The 20,313-nt window shown below is 46.7% G+C and overlaps 3 protein-coding genes across 5 annotated transcripts in view; 2 read left to right on the top strand and 1 right to left on the bottom strand.

The window, feature by feature from the left end:
- Positions 1-2,942, bottom strand: part of noa1 (nitric oxide associated 1) — a 23,346-nt gene extending 20,404 nt beyond the window's left edge. For all 3 annotated transcript variants that reach the window (XR_006022052.1, XR_006022051.1, XM_042060913.1), the window contains exons 1-4: positions 1,563-2,942; positions 1,256-1,420; positions 778-983; positions 527-658 (exon numbers count right to left, since the gene is read on the bottom strand). Coding sequence is in view for 1 of the 3 variants with exons in the window: in XM_042060913.1 (XP_041916847.1) it covers positions 527-658; positions 778-983; positions 1,256-1,420; positions 1,563-2,817 (1,758 nt within the window). In the remaining 2 variants the exon portion in view is untranslated. The remainder of the gene's footprint in view (positions 1-526; positions 659-777; positions 984-1,255; positions 1,421-1,562) is intronic.
- The window catches only part of rest (RE1-silencing transcription factor), a 26,642-nt gene extending 14,000 nt beyond the window's left edge, over positions 1-12,642 (top strand). Inside the window, exon 7 of the transcript XR_006022046.1 lies at positions 12,626-12,642. The gene's annotated coding sequence lies outside the window, so the exon portion shown is untranslated. The remainder of the gene's footprint in view (positions 1-12,625) is intronic.
- Positions 3,136-20,313, top strand: polr2b (RNA polymerase II subunit B). The gene is made up of 25 exons (XM_042060906.1): positions 3,136-3,283; positions 3,890-3,962; positions 4,338-4,488; positions 4,676-4,788; positions 5,296-5,515; positions 6,138-6,296; positions 6,543-6,707; positions 6,885-7,081; positions 7,199-7,318; positions 8,336-8,522; positions 8,898-9,041; positions 10,566-10,705; positions 10,844-10,955; positions 11,770-11,924; positions 12,250-12,448; positions 12,650-12,818; positions 13,291-13,387; positions 13,579-13,673; positions 13,825-14,075; positions 15,788-15,877; positions 16,639-16,746; positions 18,921-19,034; positions 19,268-19,428; positions 19,668-19,863; positions 19,984-20,313. The coding sequence occupies exons 1-25, from the start codon at positions 3,265-3,267 to the stop codon at positions 20,071-20,073; spliced, it is 3,525 nt and encodes a 1,174-aa protein (XP_041916840.1). The 5' UTR covers positions 3,136-3,264; the 3' UTR covers positions 20,074-20,313.

Below are 20,313 nucleotides of genomic sequence, written 5' to 3'. Positions count from 1 at the left end.
AAAATGTTCTCTTTTTTTTGGGGGGGGGCTTCCTACGATCAACAGCACCGCTGCTGGAAAAATTTCTAGGGGAAACACTGCAACACGCACACAGTGTAAATGACAGAGCTGAGAGTGTGTGTGTCTGTGTGTGTGTGTGTGTGTGTCCAACACGAGGCTAGTCTCACTTCACCTGTACACAGGAAGACGACATGTACGAGGCTAGTCTCACTTCACCTGTACACAGGAAGATGACATGTACGAGGCTAGTCTCACTTCACCTGTACACAGGAAGACAACATGTACGATGCTAGTCTCAGTTCACCTGTACACAGGAAGACAAATGTACGAGTCTAGTCTCAGTTCACCTGTACACAGGAAGACAAATGTACGAGTCTAGTCTCAGTTCACCTGTACACAGGAAGACAAATGTACGAGTCTAGTCTCACTTCACCTGCGCTGAGGGGCAGGGAGCACCTGGCAGTGATGCCCACTGCATCTCTAAAGGCCAAAGGTCAGAGGTGAGAGATGAGGGGTCAGTGCTCACCTCCAGGTAGTCGATGCGCGCCAGACCCCCGAGGAAGAGGCAGGTGGCAGGGGGCAGGATGAAGGTGCGCGGTGTAATGGCCTCGGTCGGGACCACCTGCTTCACTTCCCGCTCCGACAGCACACTCAGGATCTATCGCGAACCCCAACATCAGTACCAATAACACACACTAGGACAGTAACAATGAGCTACAACAGCCATTAAATAAACTCTCAGAAAACACAGGCACACTCACAAACACACACACTCACGTCTTTGTCCTTCATGATGCCGGGAGTATCATAGAACCAGTGGGCGTCTTTGATCTCATTGTAGCTCAGCTCCACAGTTGCAGCCTTCTGATTGGCTCGGCCGCCCTCCTCCTCCTCTACCTCCGGCCCATAGCTCTCCTGGTCTGGGTCAAAGGTCAACTCCTTCTGCTTACGTGGTTCCACGCGGAATGTCCTTCCCACACGTCCTACACACACACAGCAAGGTAAAACCCTCCTTAATGATGGTTTTAGTGATGTCCACGTAGAGAGGGGCCGAATACACACACACCGAGCTGAGCATAGAGGAATGCTCTATCCATTGATGTCACAGACACAAATCCACTTCATCTTTAGCTCTATGTGCCCATATTTATACACACACACACAGGTGTGTGTCTGCTGAGCTACTGTTGTCAGACAGCCACACACATAGTCTGTGTCTCTCTGTCTCTCACACACACACTTTCCGTCTCCTTACCCACGAGGTAGGCGTGTCTGCTGAGCTTGTGGAGCCTGTGCTGTTCCTCCGGCTGCAGCTCGTCCAGGGTCTGCACAGACGCCACACGCAGGCGCTCCTGACGACGCTCCACGCGGTGCGCAGTCGGGTTAATGATGGGGAACTTCAGCAGGTTCAGAGTAGTGCCTGTGGAACACACACACACGCACGCACGCACACAGTCAGAGAATGAAATGTCAGCTGAATGAGCAGTTTGGTTAAAACACACACACACACACACACACACACACACACACACACACACAGAGAGAAGTGTGTGGACCCTTACCAGGCCAGGGGGAAATAGTAGCCTTGCGAATGGCTTCAGAAGCGCGAGACTTGCAGTAGTCGGACTCCAGGAGCGTGTTGAAGAGCGTGGACTTCCCGGCGTTGGCGGTGCCCACGAGGTACACGTCCCCCTTGTAGCGCCACAGCAGCTGAAGTCTGGACACGAGCTTCTCGATGCCATAGCCGGTCTTGGCGCTGATCAGGTGAATGTCTGTCGCGTCTCCAGCAGGGACCCCCGCCTCTGCGCAATACTGCACCAGCCGCTTCTTGATCCGCGATAAGTAGTTCTGCGAATCACCCGGGAGGAGATCCACTTTGTTCCCCAGGATCAATATGTGTTTGTTGCGTCCCACGAGCTCCGGTAGGTCCGGGACTATGGAGTCGGGGAGGTCCAGGAGGTCCACGATCAGGAGAACCAGAGCTTTCTGTGGTTTTATCGTGCGCACGATGTCCCGGTACTCCTCCTTGGACATGGTGACGTTCAGCGCTTTCTGGTGGTTCGTGAGCAGGTAACAACGCTGGCATGTCGCTTTAGAGAGCGCACCTTCATCCACCAGACGCGCGTATTTCTCGCTGGCTATGTAGCCGGGGATGTCGGGGTCAGCACAGTGCATGAGGGCTCCGCAGCCAGAGCAAGGCGTGTCGCTGGCCGGCTGGTCTGGGTCTGGCGAGCCGTAGACCTTCTGCTCCTTGCGTCTCTTCTGCCGAGACTTCGAGATCTCCTCCACCAGAAACCCGACGTCGTGAAACTCGATGAGCGACTCGTCCGCTTTGACTTTCAACCCAGCGAGGGCACGCGCTTGCTGCTCAAGGGCCCCGCGAGGGGAATCAGAGTCCGACTTTACTGGCGCTTTATCTTTGGTTATCATGGTGTCCGTGATGCGCAGATGATTTGGGAGCGAGTCTCCGAGGTCTTCGGACTCGTCTTGCTCGAGGAAAACAAACTCTTCCTCTCTGTCTGGATCCACAAAGGCCAACCGGACGGTTCCTTCGTTGTCCGGTTCTGCCGTTATAGCCTTTTCCCCTCGACCAGTTGGGTAGCATCTGGAGTTAGAGATCCCATTCTTTTCAGACCTGAGACAGAGTGCTGTCCATTGCAGAGACGTGGCTGCTGAAGTTGAGACGTACTGCTGCGGCTGCAAACTAGGGGAAAGCGATGCGCTCCATTTGACTCTACCAGAAAAAGACCGTCTCACCATACAGAAGCGTCGTAAACTTCTCATCTGCCATAAAGACAACTGTAACAATTTATACATATTTACTATATGTCCGTGTATGTTTAAGTTACATGACAAGGTTAACCATGGTCCGCTCACAGACAGTAGATCCCGGTTCGCCTAGAAAACATACCACATGTGAGTCGGCGAGAGTTGATGACATCAGAGGAAGTTGACAAAGAAGACTTTTTGATGCCATGAAATATCCTTAAGAATTTAGTAATTTAAACCTAAAAATAACACAAAATACCACCCAAAACATAACACAATATTAAATACATTTTTGAAGATTCCTTTGCGTCATCATAAATTAATATCAACGAGGTGCGCTCCGGTCTAAAGGATGTGACGTCTAATGCAATCGCCATTTTCCTGTGTTTAGTTTTGGAAGGAAAACGTCTGGAAATAAAAGGCTACAGAGTGCAACAGACTTTTTCTTCAAGTTATTCTGGCTCTTGGTAGTTAGCAGGCCAACAAACAACAATCATGTATGATCAAGATGAAGGTATGTTTGACGGATCGTATTCAGGAATTCTGTTTTTATCATACTCCAAGTTTTACAAAGAACACGAGTAACATTAGCCTTCTCTCTGTTCACAGAGCTAAATACCTCTACCGGTAGCTATAGCTAGGTTGGCTAGCGTGGCGGGATCTGTACTACGCAGCCGGATAATAATACTTCTCCGTGTTGCGATAAGTAGTCCCTGATATGTATGTGGAAACAGTACGTAGTTGCGGCTATAATCAAAAATTTGAACATTATTTGGCGGTAACTTACTTGCACTACCTACACTTTATTGCTCTGCTAGCGTTGGCTAGCAATTTAGCAAGCATTAGAGAACTTTAGCTGTCTTCCTAAAGGACTTAATAATTTGTTAAGGACTTGACACTTTGGCATTGGAGTTCGTTTTCAATCATGATTCCCAAAGAACACTTTGCTAGCTGTTGTTTATCTCGGATGAATTACCTTACCTTCTTCAGGTTTATGGGGCATGTTACCCTGTAGATATTTTGATATTGTCTATTCTTGATGGCGTTATGTGATTAATTTGCAATGTTAGAAATGCACACATAGAACACCCCACCCTCTGATTCATGCCTGACCCTACAGATATCCAGTACGATGAGGATGAAGATGAGATCACCCCGGATCTGTGGCAGGAAGCCTGCTGGATCGTCATCAGGTGAGGAGGGAGGGCAGGAAGCTCTGTGTGTGCTTCTGAAATCAGCCAGCCTTTGTGGCGGTGGTTTATGAACAGGAATGGTGTGTTTGCATGTGCAGAAAGTGACTTGTGTGTGTGTGTGTGCTCCCTGTGCCCCTTGTGATGTGTTTGTGTGTGTGTGTGTGTGTGTGTGCGCACGTTCTGTGCCCCCTGTGATATGTGTCTGTGTGCGTGCGTGCATTCTGTGCCCCCTGTGATGTGTTGTGATTGTGATTGTGTGTGCGTGCGTGCGTTCATTTGTTGCCCCCTGTAATGTGTGTGTGTGTGTGTGTGTGTGTGTGTGTGTGTGTGTGTGTGTGTGTGTGTGTGTGTGTGTGTGTGTGTCTCTCCCTGCAGCTCGTACTTTGATGAGAAGGGACTGGTGCGTCAGCAGCTGGACTCCTTTGATGAGTTCATCCAGATGTCGGTGCAGAGGATCGTAGAGGACGCACCGCCCATAGACCTGCAGGCTGAGGCCCAACACACCTCAGGGGAGATAGAGGAGCCGGTGAGACACACACACATACACATTCATACACACACACATACACATTCATACACACACACATTCATGCAGCGAGATGGAGGAACCATTCATATATAATATACAACAAAATGAAGATATGGAACTTGCATCATAATAATTGCATGATTATGTATGATTGTCTTTTTCGCGTGTGTGTGTGTGTGCGCAGCCAAGGTACCTGTTGAAGTTCGAGCAGATCTACCTGTCCAAGCCCACTCACTGGGAGAGAGATGGAGCACCCTCGCCTATGATGCCCAACGAGGCCCGACTCCGCAACCTCACGTAGGGGAAACACAGATACACACACACTCTCTCAAATACACACACACACACATTACATACACTAATTACACATTATATACACAATCACATTACATACACAATCACATTACACTCACATCAGACACACACACACACCTCATATACATGTGGATTTATAGACACAAAAGTACACAGATTCAGGGACATCACTAAGACCATCATTAAAGAGGGTTTTACCATGCTCTGTGTGTGTGTGTTAGTGTAGGTATTCGGCCCCTCTCTATGTGGACATCACTAAGACCATAATTAAGGAGGGTTTTACCTTGCTCTGTGTGTGTGTGTGTGTGTGTGTGTGTAGGTATTCGGCCCCTCTCTATGTGGACATCACTAAGACCATCATTAAGGAGGGTTTTACCTTGCTCTGTGTGTGTGTGTGTGTAGGTATTCGGCCCCTCTCTATGTGGACATCACTAAGACCATCATTAAGGAGGGTTTTACCTTGCTCTCTGTGTGTGTGTGTGTGTGTAGGTATTCGGCCCCTCTCTATGTGGACATCACTAAGACCATCATTAAGGAGGGTGAGGAGCAGCTGCAGACTCAGCACCAGAAGACGTTCATCGGGAAGATTCCCATCATGCTCCGCTCCACCTACTGCCTGCTGAGCGGCCTGACCGACCGTGACCTGTGTGAGCTGAACGAGTGCCCTCTGGACCCCGGCGGCTACTTTATCATCAACGGCTCCGAGAAGGTGACCACAAAAAAACACTTGGAACCCCGAAACACACTGACCATCTCAGAATCCCAAAACACACTGACCGTCTGGCAGAAGGAACAACTCGGGGATGGGTAACTGGTAGGGGTGTAAAGATTCATTGGTTCGATGGCCCGATTTTAAAATGACGGCAAATCACATCATGAAATCGGTCTAAAGCTACGGAAGACGTAACGTCACAAATTATGTTACTTCCAAAATCATAAGACCAGCCCTGATGCGCTAACACACATCAACAGAGCGTCTAGCCTGATGCGCTAACACACATCAACAGAGCGTCTAGCCTGATGCGCTAACACATCAACAGAGCGTCTAGCCTGATGCGCTAAAACACATCAACAGAGCGTCTAGCCTGATGCACTAACACACATCAACAGAGCGTCTAGCCTGATGCGCTAACACACATCAACAGAGCGTCTCGTATTAAATCTAATCAAATCGCACCGATTACAGACATCCTGTAGCCTATATATACAGTATAGGTAGTAGTGGAGGTGCACAGTCACATCTGGCCACAGCATCAAAGTTGCCCATCCCTGGTATAACTCATGTGATGTTGGTGTAACGTTTATATCTGTGTGTGTGTGTGTGTGTGTAGGTGCTGATAGCCCAGGAGAAGATGGCCACTAACACGGTGTACGTGTTTGCTAAGAAGGACTCCAAGTACGCCTACACAGCAGAGTGCAGGTCCTGTCTGGAGAACTCCTCTCGTCCCACCAGCACCATATGGGTCAGCATGATGGCCCGTGGTGGACAGGTAACACACGCACACACATACGCGCGCGCGCACACACACACACACACACACATACAGTATATACTCCTCGTCCCACCAGCACCATATTGGTCAGCATGATGGCCCGTGGTGGACAGGTAACACACACACACACACACACACACACACACACACACTCTCACACATACACACACACATACAGTATACACACACACACACACATGCTGTCATGTTCATTCAAATCTGGCTTTATGCGTGTGTGTGTAGGGTGTGAAGAAAAGTGCGATTGGTCAGCGTATCGTGTCCACTCTGCCGTACATCCGGCAGGAAGTGCCCATCATCATAGTGTTCCGTGCGCTGGGCTTTGTGTCCGACAGAGACATCCTGGAGCACATCATCTACGACTTTGACGACCCCGAGATGATGGAGATGGTGAGTGACCTTTGATCTCGTCACCTCTGACCCCCGTCAGCCTGGCTTTGCTGTGTGAGATGAGTTGGAGTCACAGACAGTCAGTCTTTATCGGTGTGTCTCTTTGTTACTGATTGAACAGACTTTCATGACTCTGGTTTATGTGTGTGTGTGTCTGTCCCTCCCTCCTTCCTTCAGGTCAAGCCGTCCCTGGACGAGGCGTTTGTGATCCAGGAGCAGAACGTGGCGCTGAACTTCATTGGGTCGCGTGGTGCCAAGCCCGGCGTCACCAAGGAGCGGAGGATCAAGTACGCCAAGGAGGTGCTGCAGAAGGAGGTGCTGCCGCATGTGGGGGTCAGCGACTTCTGTGAGACCAAGAAGGCCTACTTCCTGGGGTAGGCCCCCCCACCCCCCCACACACACACACACACACACACACACACACACAGAGTCAATTATTTATTGTGACTGATGTTGCACACATCACTCACCATTTGTGTGTGTGTGTGTAGGTACATGGTCCATAGACTGCTGTTGGCTGCTTTGGGTAGACGTGAGCTTGATGACAGAGATCACTATGGCAACAAGAGACTGGACTTGGCTGGACCTCTGCTGGCATTCCTCTTCCGAGGGTGAGAACAACAACAATAACAGCAACAACGTGCATTTATGTAGCACTTTATCAACACACCCACATCGCTATCAACATCAACAACAACATGCATTTATATAGCACTTCAGTGTTTCCCATACATTGACTTATTTGTGGCGGCCCACCACAATATCAACACTGACCACCACACAATGATTTTCTATGTTGTACTACTTAAATGGGATGAAATCCTTTCATTGTAGAGCTATGTGCACCTTTGCACAGCCTCTCCTTGTGTCTCTGTCCCTCAACAAACCTGCATGCATGTTTAAAGAAAACATTAAAAATCCTGCAAGGATTGTTGTTGGCATAGAAGATGACTGGCTAAATCGTGATTAAATACATTATCATCATAACCATATTGCGCATATTTGTTCAAAATTGTGACTCCCCCCGTCACCTTCCACCACAAATAGAATTCAATTCTGTGGGAAACACTGCACTTTATCAACACTCCCACATCGCTATCAACAACAATGTGCATTTATATAGCACTTTATCAACACTCCCACATCGCTATCAACAACAACGTGCATTTATATAGCACTTTATCAACACACCCACATCGCTATCAACATCAACAACAACGTGCATTTATATAGCACTTTATCAACACACCCACATCGCTATCAACATCAACAACAATGTGCATTTATATAGCACTTTATCAAGACAACCACATCGCTTATAACATCAACAACAACAACAATTATAGCAACAAAAACCCCAAATGTAACACATTACCCACAACTCTACCAGCCACTACATATCATAAGATATGTTATGATCATGATCATAGGGGGCATATCATAACGTATGCCCTCTATGATCATGATCTTTGCAGCAGTAAAATTACCGCCTGACAATCGGTTGTCCAAGTGCAAGCCGTTGCAAGTCTGTGTCAGTTTGGATAAAAGCAGTCAGTATATAACTTTACCTTCGACTTTAACTTTAACTTTATGAGTGTGTGCCATGGCTCCCTCTCCCTCTCCTTCAGAATGTTTAAGAACCTGCTGAAAGAGATCCGCATCTACGCACAGAAGTACATCGACCGCGGGAAAGACTTCAATCTGGAGCTGGCCATCAAGACGCGCATCATCTCCGACGGCCTCAAGTACTCCCTCGCCACCGGCAACTGGGGCGACGTCAAGAAGGCCCATCAGGCCAGGGCAGGGGTGTCTCAGGTACACACACACACACACACACACACACACACACACACACACAAGAAGGCCCATCAGGCCAGGGCAGGGGTGTCTCAGGTACACAGACACCCACACGCACAGACACACGCACAGACACATGCATACACACATGGGGCGACGTCAAGAAGGCCCATCAGGCCAGGGCAGGGGTGTCTCAGGTGCACACACGCACGCACACGCACGCACAAACCCACACGCACAGACAAACACATAGAGGTTTTTGCATGAACAGCCAGTGGACCTGTGTCTTTGTGTAAATTCTCATTTCTGAGTATTTGTATGTTTTCTCATTTCTGAGTATTTGTATGTTTGTTTGTGTTTGTGCAAATGTGATTTTGTGTGTGTGTGATTTAGGTGTTGAATCGCTTGACCTTTGCGTCGACCTTGTCTCACCTGAGGCGTGTGAACTCCCCCATCGGCAGAGACGGAAAACTGGCCAAACCCCGACAGCTGCACAACACACTGTGGGGCATGGTGTGTCCAGCCGAGACTCCGGAGGTACACACTCCGACACACACACACACAATACACACATACATACTCCAAAGGTACACATGCACACACACACTCAACTCACAATATACAGTATATTCTAGGGCTGTCAAGCAATTGATATTTAATCGTGATATATCACGTTTTATCTCAAGATTAAAATTGTAGTATTTTGCATTTCCGAGCTACATCCATATTAACAAACAATTCTCTCAAATTCTAAAAGATGTGCAGCGAGCCTGAGACAACACAATGTCTTGTTCAGAAGTGTAGTTAAACTGAAATGATAACTCCTACAGCAGAAGAGTTTGCCGTAAAGGAGAAATCCGGTGATTTTTTTTTTACACAGATCTCTGGTTCTCAAGTCGGTACGAAAAAAGGCGAGAAATAATCGAGCTGCTAGGTTGTCAAATTGGAGCTTCCAGGCAGCTACAGTGCTACACTCTGGGGGCATGTTCATGAGCTACAGCGCTACACTCTGGGGGCATGTTCATGGGGCAGCTACAGCGCTACACTCTGGGGGCATGTTCATGAGCAGCTACAGCACTACACTCTGGGGGCATGGTCATGAGCAGCTACAGCGCTACACTCTGGGGGCATGTTCATGAGCCCGCATGTTCATGTCCCAGAGTGTAGCGCTGTAGCACCTGGAGCGGTAAAACCAATTGTTTTTGTTTTTCATACCGACAGCACTGTGATCTGTGTGAAAACGGAAACAGTAAATGCTACAGCAGAAGTGCTCCATTTCAACCTGCTCTGCTCCTAGTACTGCCTCCTACTCCTATTTTGACCCTTTCAGGCACCCTTACTTATCATCAAGCTGCCACAGACACCTCCTAGTACTGTCTCCTACTGCTGCAGTCATAACGGCAACACAGTTTTGACGTTTTAGTTAGCAAGTTAAAACTCCCGGACGGCTCAGTCGATGAGTCAAACTCGATATATAAAATATGTAGCAATATGTAAAATATGTAGCAATGTAAAATATGTAGCAGTATGTGAAATATGTAGCAATGTAAAATATGTAGCAGTATGTGAAATATGTTGCAGTATGTAAAATATGTAGCAATGTAAAATATGTAGCAATATATAAAATATGTAGCAGTATGTGAAATATGTAGCTGTATGTAAAAGGGAATTAAAGCATCACCAAGTTAGTAATCAATGATCTTTGATTAAAGAAGCCAAAGATTGTAGAGCGTAGCAGCACCAGTGACTGAGTGAAATATTAATATTAATATATTAATATGATTATAAAAGAATAATGTGATTAATATGATTATAAAAGAATAATGTGATTAATACGATCATAAAAGAATAAAGTGATTAATATGATTATAAAAGAATAACACGATTAATATGATTGTGAAAGAATAACACAATTAATATGATTATAAAAGAATGACTCGTTATGTTCAGTCCTTAATCCCATCGCCTTAATATATTCTCCACAGTAGTACATCCCACATACACACACACACACACAAGTTTTCCTTTTTTCTCAATGTGTGTGTGTGTGTGTGTCTGCAGGGTCATGCTGTGGGGCTAGTGAAGAACCTGGCCCTGATGGCCTACATCTCTGTGGGTTCCCAACCGTCCCCCATCCTGGAGTTTTTGGAGGAGTGGAGCATGGAGAACCTGGAGGAAATCTCCCCTGCCGCCATCGCAGAGTGAGCACACACACACACACACACACACACACACACACACACAGAACCTGGAGATACACACACATGTACAGGAAGAGATGGAAATGCATAACTATGACATACACAAGTGGCTCATAATGAAATATTGTGTGTGTGTAGTGCCACTAAGATCTTTGTGAACGGCTGCTGGGTGGGAATACACAAGGACCCGGAACAGCTGATGAACACACTCCGCAAACTCCGTCGCCAGATGGACATCATCGTGTCAGAGGTCAGCAAGCACACACACACACACACACACACACCCACACACACACACAGCAGTACGTGTGCATTAGGGAGGCCAGGGTACACTGTTCATTCTCGCCCCCTAGAGTTTGATCTAACGCAACATTCCAAACAAATGGAATATAGTCTGTAGGCATTGCTTTGCTACACTAATGGAATATAGTCTGTAGGCATTGCTTTGCTACACTAATGGAATATAGTCTGTACTCTGTAGGCATTGCTTTGCTACACTAATGGAATATAGTCTGTACTCTGTAGGCATTGCTTTGCTACACTAATGGAATATAGTCTGTAGGCATTGCTTTGCTACTGTTCGAGTGGAAGCTTCTAGCATGTTTCATATGCAGCCGTGTTCATTGCATCAGGGACAGTCCACTTGTTGGGGGAAATCACACCAACCTCTCATTGTTGAACTGTGCCCTATGACTGGGCTGTTTCTCAAAGTTAGTGAAAGTGAAACGAAATACTTTGGGTCTTGGCACAGTTTGTTTTTAGAATTTTGTTTTTGGATTTTGAAATCCTGTACCATTACCATAGCCCCAAACACCATCCCTAGTACACCCACACCCACACCCACACCCACACCCACACCCACACCCACACCCACACCCACACACACACACACACACACACACACACACACACTGCCATCAGCATACTCACTACAACCCATTCAAGGCAGTGTGAGTGTGCAGACAGCAGCATGCATTCAGAATACAATAAAACACTAGCACTCACTCAACAACCCCTACCTCCTGTTCTGTGCGTGTGTGCGCGTGTGTGCGTGCGTGGTCCAGGTGTCCATGATCCGAGACATTCGTGAGCGGGAGATCAGGATCTACACTGACGCGGGGAGGATCTGTCGCCCTCTGCTGATCGTGGAGAAACAGAAGCTTCTACTCAAGAGACGCCACATCGACCAGCTCAAGGAGAGAGAGTACAACAACTACAGGTACATGCACGCACGCACGCACGCACACACACACACCAGCTCAAGGAGAGAGAGTACAACAACTACAGGTACACACACACACACACACACACACACACACACACACACACACACGCACACGTACACATACACATACACATACACATGCACACACACACACAATTCACCGATTGGGTTAAATACAGAGACCAAATTTCCCTCACGGGATCAAAAAAGTATATATACTTATACTATACAACAACTACAGGTGTGCACTACCAACTCCAACGTATTTATGGTGTAAACCCAATCCTGAAATCTTGTGCGTGTGTGTGTGTGTGTGTAGCTGGCAGGACCTGGTTGCGAGTGGCGTGGTGGAGTATATTGACACTCTGGAGGAGGAGACTGTGATGTTGGCCATGACCCCAGATGACCTCCAGGAGAAGGGTGTGGCCTACTGCTCCACATACACACACTGTGAGATCCACCCCTCCATGATCCTGGGAGTGTGTGCCTCCATCATCCCCTTCCCTGATCACAACCAGGTAACACACACACACACACACACACAGTCAACTACTCTCTCACACACACACACACACACACACACATCATCCCCTTCCCTGATCACAACCAGGTAACACACACACATAGGCAACTACTCTCTCTCTTACACACACACACACACATCATCCCCACCAGGTAAAACACATGCAAAACAGGTGTGTGTGTGTGTGTGTATTCAGTCCCCCAGGAACACGTACCAGTCTGCTATGGGGAAGCAGGCCATGGGTGTGTACATCACCAACTTCCACGTGCGCATGGACACTCTGGCCCACGTGCTCTACTACCCCCAGAAGCCCCTGGTCACCACACGCTCCATGGAGTACCTGCGTTTCAGAGAACTGCCCGCAGGTAGGACACACACACACACACACACACACACTCTCCATGGAGTACCTGCGCTTCAGAGAACTGCCTGCAGGTAGGACACACACACACTCCATGGAGTACCTGCGCTTTAGAGAACTGCCCGCAGGTAGGACACACACACACACACACACACACACACTCCATGGAGTACCTGCACTTCAGAGAACTGCCGCAGGTAGGACACACACACACACATGCACATGAACTCACGCACTCACACACATAGTCATATACACACACACACACACACACATACATATACACACACACACACACACACACACACACACACACACACACAATGAAACTGAGGTGTGGGCCACTAGATGGCGCCAGTCATCAGTCAGCAGCACGGCATTTGTATTCCCACTGTACTGTGTGGGCATAGCCTCATCATTCATGTCTAGCAACGGCCATGTTTTTAATGTGTGTGTGTGTGTGTGTGTGTGTTCAGGCATTAACTCCATCGTGGCCATCGCTTCCTACACGGGGTACAACCAGGAGGACTCGGTCATCATGAATCGCTCCGCTGTGGACCGAGGATTCTTCCGGTAACATCAGTGTGTGTGCACGCATGTGTGTGCCTGTGTGTGTAACATCAGTGTGTGTGCACGCACGTGTGTGCCTGTGTGTGTAACATCAGTGTGTGTGCACGCACGTGTGTGCCTGTGCTTGTGGTGGTTTACTTGCTCTGTGTTGTGATCGTGTGTGTAAATCTGCTGTGTGTGTGTGTGTGTGTCAGGTCTGTGTTCTACCGGTCCTATAAGGAGCAGGAGTCTAAGAAGGGCTTTGATCAGGAGGAGATCTTTGAGAAACCCAACAGAGAAACTTGCCAGGGTGAGTTCCCCACACTGTGTGTGTGTGTGTTTGTATGTGTGTTTCATGATGTTCTCTGATTTCGGCTGGGTTCTGTTGCTGTGTGTGTGTGTGTGTGTGTGTGTGTGTGCCTGTCCTGTAATTTGACCTATTGACCTGGGCTGTTTATCAGGCATGCGTCACGCCATCTATGACAAGCTGGACGACGATGGCCTGATCGCGCCGGGCGTGCGTGTGTCCGGCGAGGACGTGATCATCGGGAAGACGGTCACTCTGCCGGAGGTGGACGAGGAGATGGAGAGCACCAACCGCCGCTACGTCAAGCGGGACTGCAGCACGTTCCTGCGCACCAGCGAGACTGGCATCGTGGACCAGGTCATGGTCACCCTCAACCAGGAGGGGTACAAGTTCTGCAAGATCAGGGTGAGTGTGTGCAATGAAGTCGCCATTTACAATTATCCAAACGTAACTAGTGATGATGAGTGACAGGAGTACAGCTGGGTCTCACACACACACACACACACACACACACAGGAGTACAGCTGGGTCAGCCATCCAGGGTTCCCACAGGTCATGGAATTTCTGGAATATCTGGAATATCATGGAATTTTGGAAAGTCTATTCCAGACATGGAAAGTCAGGGAATTTTATCCTTTTGGAAGCAAACTCATGGAATATCAGGGAATTTTGTTGTAGCAGTTTAAAATTGACTTGCCTAAATCCATTAACACAAATATATCTCCATTCAGAATTGGTGTATATCTGGTTATTAGCTTCATTGCTTGCTTGAGTAGTTGTGGTTAGCCCAACTTTGTTCATTCAATACCCATTTATTCATCTCCCGCCCTGAAAAAAAGTAAAAGATTCTTGAACGCTATGCGACTGTTCTGATATCTTTGGTCTGTACATTGTACCCTTCATTATAAAGTAGGTCATCGAAATTCAGGTTTTTTGTCAGGGAAAAGTCATGAAATTTTACATTTCACTTAGAGTAGGAACCCTGTCCTTCAGAGTGAGGGCGATATACTCGAAGGAAGCGAAATCGCCAAAATTGACTCTAGTGCAACTGTATTTGTTTGAGAGAATGGTGGCAATTCCACCCCCTCATTTACCATGTCTAGTTGAGTGCAAGAAATTTTAATTTTGGGGACAGGTTTCAACAAGAACAGCTTCACTGTCTGAAGTTCTAGAAGTTTCTGGTTTCTAGTGTCTGTTTGCTAATAATGTCCCTGATATTCCATCTCGTAATGGATACCAACCGAGCAAAGCGTGCATGCGACTTGTAAAGTGTGAGCTTGTGTGTGTGTGTGTGTCATTGTTTGCTAAATGTAGGGCGTGATTGATTCTGAGATCATTCAGTTAAAGGTATGCGTGTGGGTGTGTTATTGACAGATTAACGAGACATAGCATTGGGCTAGATATAAAACATGCCATGTCCAGATCTGTAGAAAAATTACTGTCCAGGAGTATGAGATATAAAACAAGTCCCATCTGGCTGTGTGTGTCTGTGTGTGTGAGTGTGTGCATGCCTCTGAGGCTTGCCTTGCTTTAAATGAGATCATATCTGGCATGCTTGTACAAGCTGTCTATCTGCTGAGAGACTGGAGACCTGAGGTGTGTGTGAGTGTGTCTGTGTGAGTGTGAGTGTGTGTGTGTCTGTGTGAGTGTGTGTGTGTGATTTCAGAGGGGCCAGATTGTTCAGACGGAGAGGCAGCTGTACTGTAGATTTCAGATTGGAATCGTATTTCAAACCACCTGCAAATTTGTTAAAATCAGATTGGCAAAAATGGCATTTCATGTCTTTATGTAATGTTCAGACTATCAAAAATCAGTCCGGATATGATCTGGACATGCGTTGGATATGTATATGGAGATGCAATTGGATCTGGGCCCAGATCAGTGTTCTCAGAAACATCTCTCACAAACATCTCTCTTTCCCTCTCTCTCCCTCTCTCTCCCTCTCACTCTCTCTCCCCATCTCCCTCCCTCTCTCTCCCCATCTCTCTCCCTTTCTCCATCACTCTCTCCCTCTCTCCATCACTCTTTCTCTCTCTCCCTCTCCATCTCTCTCTCTCTTCCTCTCTCTTCCTCTCTCTCTCTCACTCTCTCACTCTCTATCTCTCACTCTCTCACAGGTGCGCTCTGTGAGAATCCCTCAGATTGGAGATAAGTTTGCCAGTCGACATGGACAGAAGGGAACCTGTGGGATCCAGTACAGACAAGAGGTCAGTCGTGTGTGTGTGTGTGTGTGTGTGTGTGTGCGCGCGCACATTTGCATCTGCAACTACAGCTGTTTGTGAATCTCTGTGTGAACCTAAAAGTCTAAACACTCCTGGCCTTGAACTGGAAGTGTGTGTGTGTTTGCAGCTGATCTCAGTGAGTGTGTGTGAACCTTCAGCTCTTCAGTCTAAACACTGCTGGCTTTGAGTAGGAAGTGTGTGTGTGTGTGTGTGTGTGTGTGTGTGTGTGTGTGTGTGTGTGTGTGTGTGTGTGACCTTTTTAAATGCTTTAGAAAACACACTCACAGCCAGGATTTCATCAAATTTCCCTACTTCTCTACTGACTTTATGGACCAGCCAAACTCTGAGAAGAGAGTGTGTGTGTGTGTGTGTGTGTGTGTGTCTATCTGGGTGTGTGGAATATCTGAGACTCTGAGGACTACAGTGGCCCTGAAGTGCCAAACACAACTACAAATAAAAAATCACACAGCAAGCAGAAAACCAAAAAACACAACAGCAAATAAAAAATCACACAGCAAGCAGAAAACACAAAATCACAACAGCAAATAAAAAATCACAATGGCAAATAAATTTGTGTGGAGCGTCTGAGACTGAAGGATCATCACTCAAACCTTCTGGACTTTCTCTCTGCTCGTGCACTGATATAGAATTGACTAGAGGAAGGGGTACCTAATAAGGAAAGAATGCAAGATATGTAACCTATTTGTGTGTGTGTATGTGCTTGGTGTTTGTGTGTGTGTGTTTAGGATATGCCGTTTACGTGTGAGGGCATCACCCCTGACATCATCATCAATCCTCACGCCATCCCCTCAAGAATGACAGTCGGCCATCTTATCGAGTGCCTGCAGGGCAAGGTAAGTGTGTGTGTGTGTGTGTGTGTGTGTGTGTATCAGGGTTGTGCACAATTCGAATTGCAATTCTGCTTCCTGCTTGCTACCTCAATTGAAATGCAAGTGAACTTCAAGAATTGAATTGGAATTTTAGAGCCAGTTTCAATTAAATTCTGGAATTTTGCACAAGCCTGGAGTCCTTACTGGAGAACTGTGTGCATCTGAGGCTCTCACTACTCGTCCTTATTGTATAACAGGGCTGCAACAATATTAATGGATAAGTTGCCAACTATTACATCAATTGGCAACTATTTGCTAATCAATTAATTAGTTTGAGTAATTTTTTAGGGAAACAACTCAACATTTTATGATTCTAACTTCTTAGAGCCCGTCCACACAACGGTGATTTTTATCAGTTAGGCCTTGCGTCCACACGACCCCAGCATTTTAGGAGACTGTAACCGATCTTTTTTGAAACCGGGTTCTAAAGTTTTTTTTTTTTTTTTTTTTTTTTTACACCGCCGGTTAACTTTTGCCGTCTGGACAGCGTAGCCGGCATTTTTATGACGACAGCCTCACCCCTCAATTCAGCCACCGCACTCGACCTGACACGCTGCTTGTCAGAACAAACCAAACCATTTGTTTATCATATTAAAATGTTTTTCTTTTCCCTGTCATGATTTATGTGCACACAGCCTTTTGTGGCTAAGTTAGAAGCACACTGTTTAGCACACAGCTTAAAAGTCCTGGCAGGAAGCGATTACATCAAAGTTTTTTGGTATATCCAGTTTTTAATATTTTTTTTCCGAAGTGTTTACAACTTAGTGTTAACTAATAATTGTTGCAAACTGGTACTAGGAACAAAATATTAGTGCATTCCTGGATCTACATCCTTATGAATGCTTCCTGCCAGGACTTTTACAGGCTTTTCCCAAATCACGGAAGTAACGCCGACGCAGCGGTAGATAGTAGCAGAGAGTATAATCCATCAGGCAAGTGTTATTTAAATAAACTCCTGGTGTACTTACAAACTTTTCAATGCCTCGTTTTATGAGTAAAGAACATAGTTGTACAACTGTAGAAGTTTCGTACCATTCAGGGTATTATTAGTGGGGTAATTTACGAGATACTCTATAGGTTACATAAGCGCCTGCAGAAAGTCATTAGTTTCTGACAGCGCTACTCGCCCAGGGTTCGACCAAGGAAAAACAGGTTCTGGGAGGGTGTTTGGCTCGGGGTCATGGTGCAAATGACCCTAGGGTGAAATTACTCCGAACCATCGCTTTAACTTAGTTAATCATTAGCTTACTACAACCTATGACTGACGCATGTTAATGTTTTCTCCAGTGTAACATGCTTTATACCAGACCTAATGCAAAACGTAAAAGCATTTCCATATATATAGCAGTCACATACCTTGAAAATGAGCTTTATTAGTTTAACAGTTGAATTGAAAACTGAATTTTCTGTAGTCTCCTTATTTCACGCGACTGCTTTTGTTACGTGTTGTCTTCTACGCAAATTAATATGAAGCCTCTGCACCGTCATGGCGCCATTGCCTGGCCTGTACTACAGCACCTTTAGCTGCTTTCACCTCTGTGTGGACGCGAGTTATTTTTCTGACGGTGTCGTTAAAGGTGTGAAAGCGGGAAGAAAAAATATACCCGTTGGTGTCGCGTGACGAGGACGTGGCCTTAGACTCGATATTTTCTGGTTTGCTTACTGCTCTGAAAATAAACCGAATATCTCTGCTGTGTGGGCAAAACAAGCAATTTGAGGACGATTGGTCACCTTGGCTTTTGGGAAACACTGGTCAACATTTTTTTTCACCATTTTGAAGACCAAACACTTAATTGTTTAATTGAGAAAATAAGTGAACAGATGAATGGATGATGCAAATGAGTCAGTCAGTGCATTCTAACACCACGTCCTAACAGGACGTGATGCGAGCGAACATAAGTGATTAAATCCGTTTAATTACATTGTTTTCAATTAGAGTGTCCTGACTGCAAGCGATGCAAGCAGCGAAATGCAACGCGACGGGACGTTTTGAGAGAACTTTTGTCGGACGCCCGGTTTCTATTTTTAGTGCATTCTAATAAGTTGCTCAGTGCATTCTAAGGAATGTCTAAGTTCTAAAGATGAGATTCTGATTGGATGATGCCCCTGAGTGTTGCCATGGTGTCTGCTCTCTGCAGGTGTCTGCCAATAAGGGAGAGATCGGCGATGCCACTCCATTTAATGACGCGGTGAACGTGCAGAAGGTCTCCAACCTGCTCTCAGAATACGGCTATCACCTGAGAGGCAACGAGGTATAAACACACACACACACACACGCACACGCATACACAAATACAGACACACAGACCTGTTGTTAGTGTACAGTGTATCACCTCAGACACACAAACACTTACCTGTTGCGTAAGAAGCATGGAGCGTAGTCCTACGATGTTGTGTTTGATACTTATCTGCTGTGTGTGCTCACACCTGTGTAGGTGTTGTATAACAACTTCACTGCTGTGTGTGTGTGTGTGTGTGTGTGTAGGTGTTGTATAACGGCTTCACTGGCAGGAAGTTGACCTCTCAGATATTCATCGGGCCGACATACTACCAGCGTCTCAAACACATGGTGGACGACAAGATCCACTCTCGTGCCCGCGGACCTGTGCAGATCCTCAACAGACAGCCCATGGAGGGCAGGTCACGGTGAGTGTGTGTGTGTGTGTGTGTGTGTGTGTGTTTTCGATCCACTCCCATGGCCCCATACAGATACTGGAAAGAGAGTCCAGGATGAGTGTTTGTGTGTATGTTTGATGCACTGCTGCTGTTTGTGTGTGTGTTTGGAGGGGGGTGTTTGGTTGTTAAAATTGTGTGTATTACGTGTGATTTTATCTCTGTATGTGACGTCTGCTGGGTCTGTGTGTGTGTGTGTGTGTGTGTTTCAGTGACGGAGGTCTGCGTTTCGGGGAGATGGAGCGAGATTGTCAGATTGCTCACGGGGCAGCCCAGTTCTTGCGCGAGCGTCTGTTCGAGGCGTCGGACCCGTACCAGGTGCACGTCTGCAACCTGTGCGGCCTCATGGCCATCGCAAACACACGCACACACACCTACGAGTGCCGAGGCTGCCGCAACAAGACACAGGTATGTCACACACACACACACAGGTTTGGTCAAGTGTACTACACGCTTTTTCAAATATTATTTTTCTTGTCATTGTTCAAGCAGGAATGTCTAATTTCCATTGTGTGGGTGTGGGTGTAGATTTCGCTGGTACGGATGCCATACGCCTGTAAGCTGCTGTTCCAGGAGCTCATGTCCATGAGTATTGCCCCTCGCATGATGGTCAGCTAGGCATTCTGGGAGACATTGTTCTCAACGAGGGCTGTTGGGATATGGAGTCTGAAGTGTGTAGGAACTTGATTTTTGGCCACAAGAAGTGAGAAGTGATCTTCAGCTTCACCAGGAGAGCAACCACCATAGAACAGATGCTTGTTTTTGGTGTGTGTGCATGTTTATGGCAACGTTTTGTTATTTTAGGACATCAAGTATCAGTTGCTTTAGAATCATCAAAAATAAAGATTTTTTAAGAAA

Source organism: Alosa sapidissima, chromosome 14 (genome assembly GCF_018492685.1).
Source record: "Alosa sapidissima isolate fAloSap1 chromosome 14, fAloSap1.pri, whole genome shotgun sequence".
In the NCBI taxonomy this organism is placed as follows: domain Eukaryota; kingdom Metazoa; phylum Chordata; class Actinopteri; order Clupeiformes; family Clupeidae; genus Alosa; species Alosa sapidissima.
The sequence above is the reverse complement of the archived record's forward strand: the minus strand, read 5'-3'. Positions and strand labels throughout refer to the sequence as shown.